The 13,968-nt window shown below is 42.0% G+C and overlaps 1 protein-coding gene across 1 annotated transcript in view; it reads right to left on the reverse strand.

Annotated features, from left to right (window-relative positions):
- Nucleotides 1-13,968, reverse strand: part of LOC101078319 (phosphorylase b kinase regulatory subunit beta) — a 69,364-nt gene that overhangs the window by 25,519 nt on the left and 29,877 nt on the right. Inside the window, 4 exon segments of the mRNA XM_029846060.1 lie at nt 6,306-6,400; nt 6,717-6,875; nt 9,454-9,531; nt 10,298-10,355. Coding sequence (XP_029701920.1) covers nt 6,306-6,400; nt 6,717-6,875; nt 9,454-9,531; nt 10,298-10,355 — 390 coding nt within the window.

Below are 13,968 nucleotides of genomic sequence, written 5' to 3' on the forward strand. Positions count from 1 at the left end.
TGATTACTTTGTTTCATTGTCGTTGAAGCTGGGTCAAAGGTCACTGGATTAAGGTTCTGATGTTAATTAATTGCAAAATCACTGATAATCACACACTCTGACTATTTAAAGCGCCCCGAGCTGTGCGGGGACGTTATACGCTAGGCAGCGCCTGTACATGCGGAGCTAAGCTACGCTTCCATTTCCATTGGCTGTTCAGCTGGACCTGCATCCTTGTCCCGGAACACAACGATCAGTTCAGCATGAATCCTTCCCTCCTCACTGACCTTTCCATCCTCACCCTACAGGGAGACATGAGCCTTATCTCCGATTAAAGACGGACGGCTACCTTGGTCTAGAAAAACCGCACAATTTCCATTAACCTTGTTCTAAAAGAGTGCATTCTTGCCTGCGTGCACATATCTCATGGAAGTCAAAGGTTCCTACAGGGTTCAACAATGGCTGAGTTAAGTGGTGTGCCGCTTAGTCTGAAATGCACGTTAGTTTCAGTGTGGGGCAACCTCTGGATTCACCATTAAGCAAAATAAGATTCAAAGAGACAGACTGAAAACAAAATGTGCTAGGAGAGACAAAATTAGACACTGCGATCATGGCTGAATAGCTAAGTAGATTAAGGGTATGACATTAAAAGAAATCGTGTGACTTATCCGACTAATGCACTTTAACAGCCTTTCACCGCTGCTCTGATGCAGCTGGTTGCGATGCCTGCTGTGTATTATTGCGTGTTTGTCAGTGGGATGTCGCGGCATGCTCCCTGGGGTGCGTTTGATCTGACTCACCCACGCAGCCCTGGGAGCATGTTACTGTCCCTCATGCAGAAGAAGAAAAAAGCAACTTAAAAAATAAAAAGCTACACTGTCAACGGCTACACAGCAATGAAGACACACAGCAAAAAAAAACAGAAAACATCATTGCACGACCTTTAAAGAAAATAATCTATATAATGATGCACTTTAGCCGATTATCCAGCTTTTCTCCTTTGGAAGACCACATGAAGGAGGATCTGACCTGGGGCATGAACACCACAGTGGCAGTTAGGAAGCTAACTTTCTGATGAGTCTCAGAGGAGTAATGTCCCTCAGAAATACCCCGTGTCCTACAGCTCCACCAGCCACAGCTTTCTGACCTCCTGCCTCTGTGCGGTTCTTCAGAAGCACCTCAGAGGGTCATAAACAGTTCAGAGAAGATCACTGGCCGTCCTCTCCCATCGCTCCCTCCTTCTACTCCTGCTTTTGGCTCTTCCCTTCAGGGGTCTCAGCAGCAAATCGATGGTCTCATCTAACCCTGATCCTCAACATCCTCTTCTTCACACCTCCCAACTTCATGTCCTCTTTCACTGCATCTACAAATCACTCTGACATCTCACCCACTGCCACAGAAAAGGCCCCAAAAAAAGCCACGACGCACACAACCGTCCCTGGACACACACAGCTACCCTCAGGGAGACTGTAAAAGTCCCTCAAAATTAAGCACTAATGGACTTCAGAAGAGCTTTTATCACACTGCAGTTCAAGCTCGCAATGCTTCTAAAAATAAATACCAGGCTGAATGACGCCATCTGCGCTTCAGTGGATAAGAGGCTTGTGTGTGTTGATCTGGGTTATTTAATGTATTTTACACAATCCTTTAACACAAAGCTAATGTTTCCGGTATCACTGTTTCTCCTTTTAGACCGTGCCCAGAAACACAGATGTGAGGAACAAACAAATAAATAAATAAATCCAAGAAAATGGCTTTTTATAGTGACATTTATGAGGAAGAACCATCGCTTACCCCAATATTTCTCTGTCAAGGAATTAATGAATCGATGAGCAGATTACAAATTATCCATTAGGACAGCTATGCATATAATGAACGGCAAAAAGGTTGTCATGGGATGTTTTTTTGTTGTTGTTTTTTTTTTTAATGGTAATTACAGTGGGTATTTGATTAAAAAAAACAAAACAATGGTATGATGATGATCTTAAGTCTACTGCTTCATCCCAGGACATAGGCCAGGGTGACAGAGGTCACTATATTACTAGATTTACCCTCAATTTCAAGCCATATTTTACAGATTTCTTCTTTAAAATGGCGCCTAAATTGAGCTCAACTGGAGCCACAACTGCAGTGCACGCTGACTCTGTAACCTGGAGTTGGATTTAATGTCAGAGCTCACGTGGACCAAACCACACAGCAGGTTAGCAGGTCGTTGATTTAACATGGTGGGAAAATCTTATTTCCTGCAGCTGCAGAATAAATCCATGCAATATGAAGACGTCGGGGCACAATATTTCAAACATATCGGAAATATGAAATGCATATAAGACCTCGGTATTCACACATGCACCTAGATTAATCTCTCATCCACAAATATACAGTATAACTATACATTTTTCTATATCAAGGTGATACGTAACAAATCACGAAAAAGGTGTACCTACGTCCTGCCTGCAGAAAAAACACTTGATATCTACGTTGCAGAGGTATCACGATAGCTGCAACACACACACACACACACACACACCTTTGACACGTAGCTGCAGAGATGTTGCATGAAGAATAGCAAAGCTTTAGAACATGCCGGAGGCAGCAGCACAGATCTATATTAACTAAACGGCATCAGTTAAAAGCAACGGTTCGACATCTGCCCAAATTTCAAATATGAGCTGCCCTTGGGTTCCAGAACTATGGTTCCTTCAGTCTAAATTTCCATCAGTGTATTTCTGTGGTATTCATTATCACAATAAAGAGATGAAGGTCTGGGCAACCTCAAAAACACTTTGCCTCTGGTCATAATGACGTGCGGGGCTCAGCTGAATCTGTTCATCAACGATTCAGTGTCAGGGGGAACCAGCGTGAAGCAACATGAGTAAAAAGGAGAGGTGAGAGGAACACGAGGATGGAGGGAATAAAGAATAAAATCCACACTTGTGTAGCGTTTGACCCTGCGAGGCATGCAGCTCTGCAGCGGCAGCATGAATAATCAAACATGTGTAATTTCTTTTGTGGCTTAGGGCAGGATTTGCTGCGTTTCTGTCTTTTGGAAAAATGAAAATATTCTTGACTTGAGCTTTCAGGAACTTGGAAAAGCCCAGAAATCCTTGCAGCTTAGATTCTAGAAGAGAGACACTTGCGTTTGAATTCCTACCTTCCCTTCAGAGGCCAAAATTCCCATTTACTGTTGGTAAAGAAAGAGCTGCGCACGTCCAGTGGCACTGGAAGTGTGGCAGCAAGCGGAGGCCTGTCCAGCAATGCCGGTGCATTTTAACACTGGTAATTGGCTTTGTTTGGTGTAGACAAACACAGAAAGCACAAAGACAGAACTACGCCAGTAAAGCGCGCTTTTCTCGGCACACACAGACACACGCGTGTTTATCAGCCACTAGCCAAATTGAACTCCGTTGTTTATGAAAACCGGGCTTACTAGTGAAAGTGTCCCGCTTCCTCATCTATTTAAGCAATGGGGGTACATCATCTGAGGCAGTGCTGCATGGGCAGCTACTTGATTACTATAATTGGGTCTATAGACCCTCAAGGAGGCTGACTTCCCCTTGACCTTTTTCAAAAACCAGTAAAACACTCCTGGTAAGGGTGGGACATGATATTGCACGATATTAGCGCGGTTTTAAAACATCACAAGAGATCTCGAGGGTCCGAGCTGTCTCGTTGTCTCCCGGGGTCATAAAAAAGAAAAAGATCCACACCATTGACTGTCCACGTGCACTTCCGCTGTTGACCTGCGGGGGCAGCAAAACGCCTTCGCTGCATCTACTCTACTGGAAGAAGAAAAACAACACGCGAGGGTATGAGAGAGTCAGGACAGTGGAATCTGAAGGGTCAAGGATGGTCGAAGAGGCCCCCGCCAAGTATCAATCTTAGATGTGCCGGCGTTTTAGCTTTTGAGTGGACATTATTGACAGAATGACAGACGGGGGGAAACACCAGCTGTTAGCTGTGTTGTTCTAGTTTCAGTCTGGAATGAATTGTCAGTCTCTATTTGCAGGGTGGCACTTAGATTTTTGCACTTGTATTGTATGTATTCTTATTGTTTATTTTTTAATATTCTGTATGAAACTCGCTCAGCTTTTACAGTTCAGAATTTGTTTGAAATTTGAAAGCAAATCATTCAACATTGCTGATGAATTCTTAGAAAATCAAGGATATTTTTCCAGTTTATAATTGTCTTGTTATTTTTTGTAATCCTTTTTTAAATATGGCGTCCTGTCCATCTTGTAATTAATCATTATTGTATCCTGATCTGAGTGTATTGTCTCACTCTCACCCCTAATTCCTACTAATTTCTCCTGATTTCTGATCAAAACTGCCTAAATATGTTACACTTCCAGCATCTTACTGAACTACTGAGAGGAATTTAACACACATGAAGTGTAAATTTAAGCATGTTAGCAAACATCTGATATTAGAATGCTGAGGGAATTTCTGCTCAAATTAAAGCATGAAGAATTTTACATTAATCATGTCAGGATACCTAACCTACAGAATAAATCTAGAGTTACATATTTATGCGAGTTAGCCTGACTTGAGTGGCTAATATGTGAATTCACCACCCACACATGCCGCACACTTAAAAACCGAGCACACTCTGTTAACCTTGACAGCTTACATCAATATAACAATTTTTCAGTTCTTTAATGGCTTCGCTAATGTGTTTTGGAAACTCCAAATGATATTTTAAATGATCTTGTAATGTCTGTGTAAGATCAACCAACAGGAGTTTCAATTTGGAAGGCAAAGTTAAAAAAAAACTTTATATATTTGAACCACATGTGGGTGAAAACATCAAACTAAATGTGATATGCTCGTGCTGAGGGGGTTTCACACCAAGCAGTGGTTGTTCCCATCAGAGGCTGTGGTTCACAGCGTGCCGATTCATTGCCTACACAACCACTTCCAACAAATTGTTATTGTAATAAAAGTCATTGCTACAAAATCTGCAGGTTACCTGAGGGGAAGCAGAGTTATGCTACCCAGCCAGGCTTTGAGGCTGAATTCACAAAGGCAACAGTCCCAACTGCACGGATTCTTCCTGCTTCCCTTCAAGAAGTCATCGCAAAGCGACTGGTAGTAGAGATAACATGGTGTGGAGAATTTGTCAGTCTGTCCACCCCAACCAGACAGATACGTGGCCTCCAAAACATGTACAGGTCTGGCACAAGTACATTCATAGCTACAGGTAAATGAAGGTATCCAATTAACCCAAACCCAGAAATCTTTAGTGTGCAGAAGGATAGCGCAGAACCAAGGAAGATGCTCTCAAAGACCGGCAGGATGGATGGTTTGACAAACGTGATGAGGAATATTTCCAGATTGTTCCAAAGAAATCAGTTGAAGCCTCTAAGTCCTCAGGTCTATCTCGTCTTTATCATTTTCCACCGGTGCTTTTGTTCAATTGGTATCAATGTCATATGTGACATGTTCATAACATCATGTCTTCTTCTGGCTTTTCCCTTTTGGGGAACTTCCTGTCCTCCAACTACATCCACACATCTCATTACTGGCCTTCCTGTTCCATCCTGGACAGCATGCCCCTGTCCCCCCTTTGGACACGTCAAAACCTTTTCAGAAGCCAATAATTTCTGTTGTGGGAAATTGCAAAATTTTACAAAGAACTCACCAGATGTAGAGTCTATTGTGACACACCAGCCGCCCTATTCAAAACTATACATGTATAAATGTATTTTCTTACTCGTTCAGGTTCTCTGACTGACTCAAAACGCTTAAGTTTGCTCGAAAGACTTTACAATATTATTTTAATGAAGGATTTGTTTTCTACTGTGAGTTACAACTCTGCATAGATTAGATTAGTTGCTCTGAGCATCCTCTCCCCTGTCCTGATGTCCTTTACATGAACGCCGCGCCTCGACAGCCAACCAAACAGCTCCTGGAAAAGTAAATGTGCGACTTTTTTTCTGTGAGCGCTCAGTGGACACGTCAGTTTAACAGAATCTTTCAAAGATGAGAATCCAGCCATTCCTACACTAGCCAACACCCTCGTGTATTACTGTGTTGAGAGCTTTTCATTTTCGGTCCAAATCTGATGTGAAATGCATAACTTGTGATTGTCGAGCTGCTCTGAGAGGGAAAATGGCAGCTGTGAAGAAGGTGGTAATCCTGAGTGTATTACCCTCCTCTATGTGGGCATCAGAGGAACAAATTGAGCTAATTTGACCTGTTACGCAAGGATGGGATGAAAAGTGAGCAAACTGTTCGCACCTGAGTGCTGCAACACCACAGGACACCAAAGCCCACCTGTGAAAGGCCGTAGTGATTGTGCGATGATGACCTCTCATGTCACAGCCTACCTGATTAGAGTACCGCATGCTGACATTACGCTGGTCCTGGCGCGGCACGTACCGGTGAATGGGATCAATATCCTTCGGGCTGATCAACTCATCCACTAGAAGGTGTGAGGCAACACAAACAGGTTAAAAACAAACAAACAGCCACACAATTTTATGAAGTTACAAAGCAAGTCAGAAGTACAAAAGACAACTAAATACTAATCATTTTATGTTTTAATGGATGATGTATTATAACGATCTCTAGAATTATCTAATGTTACAGCATACCAAAACAAAATGTCATCAAATATGACCTTTTGTAGCATTAAAGAGTGAACAGTGTGTTTACTGGACTGCTTTATTTTTCATAACGGTGCATCATCCCTATACGGAGCATGAACAGACCATATACAGGGCATAAACAGGTCATACCCAGCAGCTTTGCAAGGTTGTAAAGAGCTTGACCCCAAAGGAAGATCTTTCCATCACGACCAGCGTTGCTAGGGAAACGCTTCTGGCTTCCATGTTTGCTCTGCTCCGCCTCGACAAAATCAGCTGGTACGTAGTAGTATTTGGGGATAATGGCGTGCCCTGAAATTAGAAAAAAGGACCATTGTGACTGCGTGGCACCTGCATGACTATCCTCAATATTTAGGTCAGACAGCTGCCCACCAAGAGCCAGGGTCCCTCTGAGCTTTGCTCCATTCGCCAAAATGGAGTTTTTTCTTGCCACTGTCGCATTCCTTACTTTTATTATTGTGAGCGCACAGTTTAGAATAAGCATCAGGTTCAGTAAAAGTCTCTTGGGTAGTGCAAGATAAAGTATAATCTTTTTTTGACTCCCTGCATTGGTCCGCGCGGTGTTTTTATATACACAAGATGAATCATGACCTAAATAGGCAGTCATTAGGTAGTTTGCCCTAGTTTTTACCTACATTTCCTAAGACACATGGAATTTTCTTTTTTAAAAAAAAAGAAAAAGAAAAAAAGGTTGAGTCAGTTCTCAACTTGTACATAGCTTTTCTTTAAATTTCATTTTTTTCTCAAACCCTCCAGATTTAAACATGACATATCATTCAATACCTCTTTTCTAATTATAATACTATAATTTGTATTAATTACTATAATACAAATCCCCAACTATAGCAAAGTCTACCAACCATATTCTACAGTATATTCCAGAGATTATTATATTTTCAGTGGCAGCTAATAAAAGATTGATATTCCCCCTTAGCCATCTCAGCAACCCCATCATTAATGGATCCGGCATAATACACGGTTGCTGCAGCACCATTCAAGAAATACAGCACCTCAAATTAAAAATAATGACTAACAACTAAAAAAATACACTATAATAAAGTCAGGTAATGGTCAAACCTTTGAATCAACACGATGGAACGTAGCACTTAATAATACTTGACTGCTTTGCTTCATGGGCCAGTTAAATGCTAACATAAAAGTATTGTAATTAACTAATAATAAAAACACTTATTTTCTCCACATCCAGTCACAGCACAACATGGAAAAAGGTGAATAGTGCATTCCGTTGAAAAATATAGAACTAAAGAGGTAAACACTAATTAGGTTGAGGCTAACTAGATACACGCAAGTTGAGGAGAAAATTCTGTCAGGGTTGAGTTTATTTTTCTAGGTTTACACTTGCTGGCAGACAGAGAAGAAACCTTCTACATGCACCAAAGATTCTGTTAATAATTTTAATTTTGAGTTCTACATTATATTTTATCACAAAACAATATCAGACAGCAGCAGAGACTGATAAATGTATTAAGTTATATACGTTAGTGGTCACTCGGTAGATGAGGTCAGCAATATAAAGGCAACACTGCTAAAAGAAAGGTAATAATGACTAAAGAGCTTCCATTTAGGATCAAAACCAACAAAAACGAAACCCCTTCTCTTTCAACAGAGATCAAATAACAGCAAATACCTGACTGTTATTTTCAATATATTTATAATGATCCCTTTGATCAGTGCAGAGACATCAAATGGCACTGAAAAATATACAATGCCGCGGTCCCTTTTACTGCACTTCCACGATAAAATAACAGCAAATTAGAGGAAGGCATGACGCTCGAGTGTAGAAGCTGCATTTATCTATACAGACCTCCATCATAAGAGCTGTGGAGGGCAAGACAAAGGTACAGAATTGAAATGCAGTTATTAGTATTGGACTGGGAACAGGCCAAAAGGAGCCCAAAGCTCCAAAGACAACTTTTCCCTGTCAGAGAAGTGCAGGCAGGTAAAAATAGAAGTTTGAGTTTACTCATCAGGACGAGCTGAGCTCACATTAATATCATTCTTGCTTGAGCTTTAGCCACAGTGTGTGAAGGATTGAATATGGATGACAGGATTTAATAAGTCAAAGTTTTACATTGCCAGAGGGGAAGAGAGAAGAGAGATCAAATTAAGAAGCTCTGAATCGAAACATATTGAAATGCTGATTCTGTGGAGGAAATTAAATCAATAGAAGGCTTTGAGAGTCGTGACGATTTCTACCCCCGACACAATCACTGTTTCCCATCACTATTTTATTCAAATGTTAGAAGCCAGTAAAAAAAAAAGCTCCTACAAGAAGATGGTTGTCAAAAGAGTCTCCGTCAAAGGAGGAGTGGATTGCAAATGTTGAAAAAAAGAAAAAAATGATGTGGAAAAATTGACCTTTTCCATCGACCTGTGCATGGACACGCTCCCTATTCACTAGAAGAAATGGGCAGCTCATCTCAAACAGAGGGACCCTCCTCACAACAGGATGTTAGGCAGTATTACTCATGGAACTAACGTTGTTGTGTTTTCTTTCTTTTAAAAATGGTATTTATTTGAGTAAGATGCCCCCCATGTCCTAATCAAGCGCTCGCTACTGTGAGGGGGCTTTTGTCTCAGCTTGATGTGCAAAAAATTCTATGGCCAAGTAGGATAAAGCGTGAGACGCCCCTAAATCCTGGATCAGGTTCTATCTCTATAATATATACACATTGCCATTAAACTCCCCCCCCCCACATCCATAGTTTCTCCTTTCACCCTTCTGTGGCTTTTTTCTCTCTATTTTCTTAAATCTTTGTACACTTTAAAATAAATTACTTAAAAGAATGCTCTATTCTTACTAGACCAAGTGTGTGTGTGTGTGTGTGTGTGTGTTGTGAATACTTACCCTCGTAAGACTGGAAGATGATTGGCTCAAGGAGGTCCTGGTATTCTTTGACCTGAGCTTTATTTCCTCTGAACACACCTGTGAAAAACACACACACACACACACACACACACACACACACACGTTTTTCATATATTACATTTTCTATACAATCCTTTTAGAGAAAATGTATTTAGATTTCTGTATTTCTGTACCAATCGCTACATGAAAGTGTTTATAATGGCTATTTGCATATTTATTTTTTGCTATTTTTTACAGTCACACTTTTATTTAGTCAAGACAACAAACCTACAAGCAAACCGGCACCTACAGTAAATTTAACTAAATTCAGAGAGAGGGTCATTTATGAAGGTCCATCTGTCCGGTCTCCTCTTTCCCTTTGGCGCTGTGTTGTTCTGCATCAGTTCCCCAGGGAACCATCTGTGGCTTTGCGTCATGACATGCACCATTATGTACACCGGGTGGGTCCTAATTTGTTCAGGCAGTTGGTGGTGGGCAGGTAACTGTACAGTGTTTATGTCCTGCAGAAATCGACCTCTGCTTTGGCAGGACGCTACATGATCAGTTTAACTAAGATTAAGCCAGAAAAGTACTAACCAAGCTAAGTTGAGCTGCATATGTGTGCATATTTTATTCATTGTTACAACTAGTTGATAAAGTCAGTATTAATCAATGTAGGCTCACATTTAGTTTTTTGCAACTGCAGTCCTACTTTTGTCCCAGGCTATTAAAGAGTTTCTTAAAAAAAGGATTTCTCATCAAATGCTGCAGTACTGTCTTCTATTTTTCCAATGGCCCACTTGAGGAACCGTAATAAAGAGGAGTAGAGTAGAATAAAGCTTACCATCAATCATCATGAAGATGAAAAATATGGGAAACTCACACTCGATGCCATCAAAAAGCTGGAGAAAGACAGAGAGAACGAGAGCGAAAGTTAGTGTTCATCATTCGTTGATATGAAAGTAACAGAGGGGTGGAATGAGTGGCTCTCAGGATGGAACAGCAGCTGGACAGTGGGGAGGAAAATACACCTTCTCTTCCATTTTCCCCAATTCAAGTGGTATTCGTTGTTTTGAGGATGTCTGCAGGTTTAGACCGAAGAAAACAGACTGACAAATGAGAGAGAGAAAGGTTCTTCTAAGCTATGAAAGGAGTGTGTTCTCCTCATTTTCAGTATGCAAAAACACTCAAGTCTCAAAACTCATGTTGCAATAATGTCTGAAAATAACTATAGTGATACTCGATGTTACGACCATAATGTTTTTACTGGATTTTCTCATGATGGCGAGCAAAGCAATACTGGGTTGAGAGCAGGCATTTCGACGTCCACAGGCACAAACCTAAAAATGGATTTTAAAAAAAGCACCATTTGAGTTCTAGTGAGTTTTTTGGGCAAACTACACTCACTGGCCACTTTATTAGGTCACCTGTTTAATGCATTGTTAACAGAATTAGCTACTCAGCTAATCATATGGCCACAACCTCAGGCATTTGGGCATGTAGTTGTGGTCAGAAAGGGGAAGGAAGGGGAGGTTGAACAGTTTGTGATCTACTGCGTTTCCATAGAATGGTCCAAAAAAGAGCAAATAACCAGTGAGCAGCTGTTGTGTGGACCTAAACATCTTCTTAATGTGAGAGGTCAGAGGAGCATGAGCAGACCGGTTCAAGATGATAGAAAGGTTATTCCTTGGTTATAACCAAAGATTTCAGAACGCCCTCTCTGGACATGTGGAACCTTGAAGAAGGTGGGCTACAGCAGGAGACCACAGTGGTTCCCCCTCCTGTCAGCTCAGAACAGGAAAGTGAGGCTACAATTCTCACAGGCTCAACAAAACTGGACAATAGCAGATTAGAAAATGTTTCCTGGTCTGATGAGTCTGGATTTCAGCTGCAACATTCTGGTCGGGTCAGAATTTGTTGTCAACAGCAAGGAAGCATGGATCCATCCTGCCTGGTCTCAATGGTTCAGGTGTGGGGAGTATTTTATTGGCCCAGTTTGGGCCTCTTAGTACCAACTGAGCATCATTTAAGCACCACAGCCTCCCTGAGTGTTGTGCTGACCATGTTTGTCCCTTTATTGACCACAGTGGACCATCTTCTGATGGCTACTTCCTGCAGGATGATGCACCAGAGTCACCAGGGAGTTTCACATCATTGTAGATGTGCAGCTGACACACCTGCAGCAACTGTGTGATGCTCTCGTGTCAACATGGAGCAAAATCTCTAAAGAATGTTTCCAACACCTGGATGTCATGAAGAATTAGGGTGATTTCTGAAGGAAAAAGTGGGTCCAAACCTCTCTTGCAGACTGAACCCCAATAAAGTGGCCAGTGAGTGGAGATCCTCACTGACACCAATAAATGGCTGATTGATTCTGTCCATATCATCCATTCTCATTACTGCAATTTGGCTCCACAGAGGAAACTGAAGAGGTTTTGAAACAAGGAGGTTGTGTGCGATTTTTAGATACTGTTATTGAGGGAAGGAGAGAGGGGCTGCTCACACAGTCGGTGCCGAGGGAGAACTCGGCACAGCTGTTACCTGTTGACAGTGACTCTCTCTCTGTGTCTCTCTGTCTCCCTCTCTGAGAGAGAGAGAGAGAGAGAGGAGAGAGATGAGGAGAGAGAGAGGAGGAGAGAGAGAGAGAGAGAGGGAGAGAGAGAGAGAGAGAGAGAGAGAGAGAGGAGAGAGGTGCTCGGGAGAGCGGGCTGAGCGGAGCCGCCGTTTAATTTAACAGGACGCTGATTGCTGCGATGCTCCACAGATGTGCTCTTGGCTCTGTCCGCTGTGATTTCCACTGAGCGTTAAGAGCTCCCCGTTCGTCTGACCGGAATCTTCCGACTTGAATCTACATACATAGACTAACGATCAGAATATTTGCTATGTTTGAGCGTAAAATCAAATGGCAGCAGGCACCACGGGTCACTGCCCAGCACTGATGAGCTGACAGGAAACAGTGTTCTGGCTCTTCAGTTCCGTGAGGCAGCCACGAATCTTCATCAAACCGAGCAAACAACGGTCAGCGAGGTTGCGTCTATTAAGATTCTATAAATATGTATATATTTTTTTAGTAGGGCAATTTAAGAAATGGCATTTCAATCCCAGTTTAAACTGCACACGTGGAGAAATAGATAATAAAGTCGACAATGAAATCTAGGCTTGCGATTTAGTGGCTGAAAGGGTGTAAGAAAATATACAACCCTGGCAAACGATGGTCGCAACCCAGGGACCAACCAATGGCCACCATCCTATTTACAAGGACACCATCCCCAAATCAAAATGGGTGTAAACATTGTACAAACAGTCAAATAGTTTGATGAAAACACTGAACAGCTGACCACATAATTTCTTCTTCTGTAGCGTGTAGCTGGTTATTACATCAGTATGTTGCTGGTCTTGTGTTTCTCTGAGCGTCTGGATGTTTTTAGTCAACAGAAAGAAAAAAAATATATACTACGGCGCATTTTCCAGGATGTGTACCATGACTATTTTGACTCTCTAAACGTATTACTCTGCCATAAATCCTATTAAACCCAGATAGATGCCACGGGAATGCAGTCACACGCATAAATAGACACAAACCCCTCTTATGAAACGGGCAGAAAGATAGTCGAGTAAACGCCAGCCTTAATAAATCCAGTAATTCTATCCCATCTTGTTTACGCTTGCTTAAGGAGGATCAACGGAGGCAAACAGCAAAATGATAAACACCTTTTTCTCCCTCTATAAACCGCTTTTGTCAGTGGAATTTCATTAAGCTTCGAAATAGGCAGCATATTTTATTCTTTGGGAGACCCAATCAATCCAGCATGTGAGACAGCACATGAGCACGTGACTCGTGTGCAGACTAAATGTCAGAAGCTGTAATTAGCTTAGCCCGTATCCGACGGAAGGTGGAGACGCAGAGCTCTGTGCATGAAAGGCAGAAGCCAGACGGCGGCCGGCTCGGCCCGGCTCCCCCCGTGGTCATGCGTCCTGTCGTGCTGTGACTAAACAGGTTCGTTTCCCTGGTGGTTTGCGCTCGAGCAGCTGGACTGATTGTTGAAGCTGTCGATCACACAGACCACTGCTCTCTGTCCGCGGTGCCCAATCATGGACCATAGATGTCCTCCCTGCTGGGGAATCTCTCCGGCAACCCCAACAGCTTGTCTCAGCGTCCTGTGATCAGACAGCGGCCCACGCTTAGTCCCACCCTGCTTGTTATTTGGTGGCTTTGTGTTTGTTCCCTCAAGGAAATGACATTTAATTTAATACCACTGCAAGGAAGCGATTCTATCCTCTGTGAGTTAGTCTGAATGAGTTTTCAAATGATTGTTTTTGGTTCTTATTCATTTCCTTCTATTGGAAAAAAAATCCCATTTAATCAGGAAAGGTTTAAAACTATTATTGGCAAAACAAAGGTCAAGTTTACCTTTGTTCTGCCAGGTGGACTGAGCTCTTTTAGAAATAAAATAGACAGACAGGTTTTTAAGCTTAGAATCTCATCACGATGCTAACAGAGTTTGTCAAAAGATG

Source organism: Takifugu rubripes, chromosome 13 (assembly GCF_901000725.2).
Source record: "Takifugu rubripes chromosome 13, fTakRub1.2, whole genome shotgun sequence".
NCBI classification, from domain to species: Eukaryota; Metazoa; Chordata; class Actinopteri; order Tetraodontiformes; family Tetraodontidae; genus Takifugu; species Takifugu rubripes.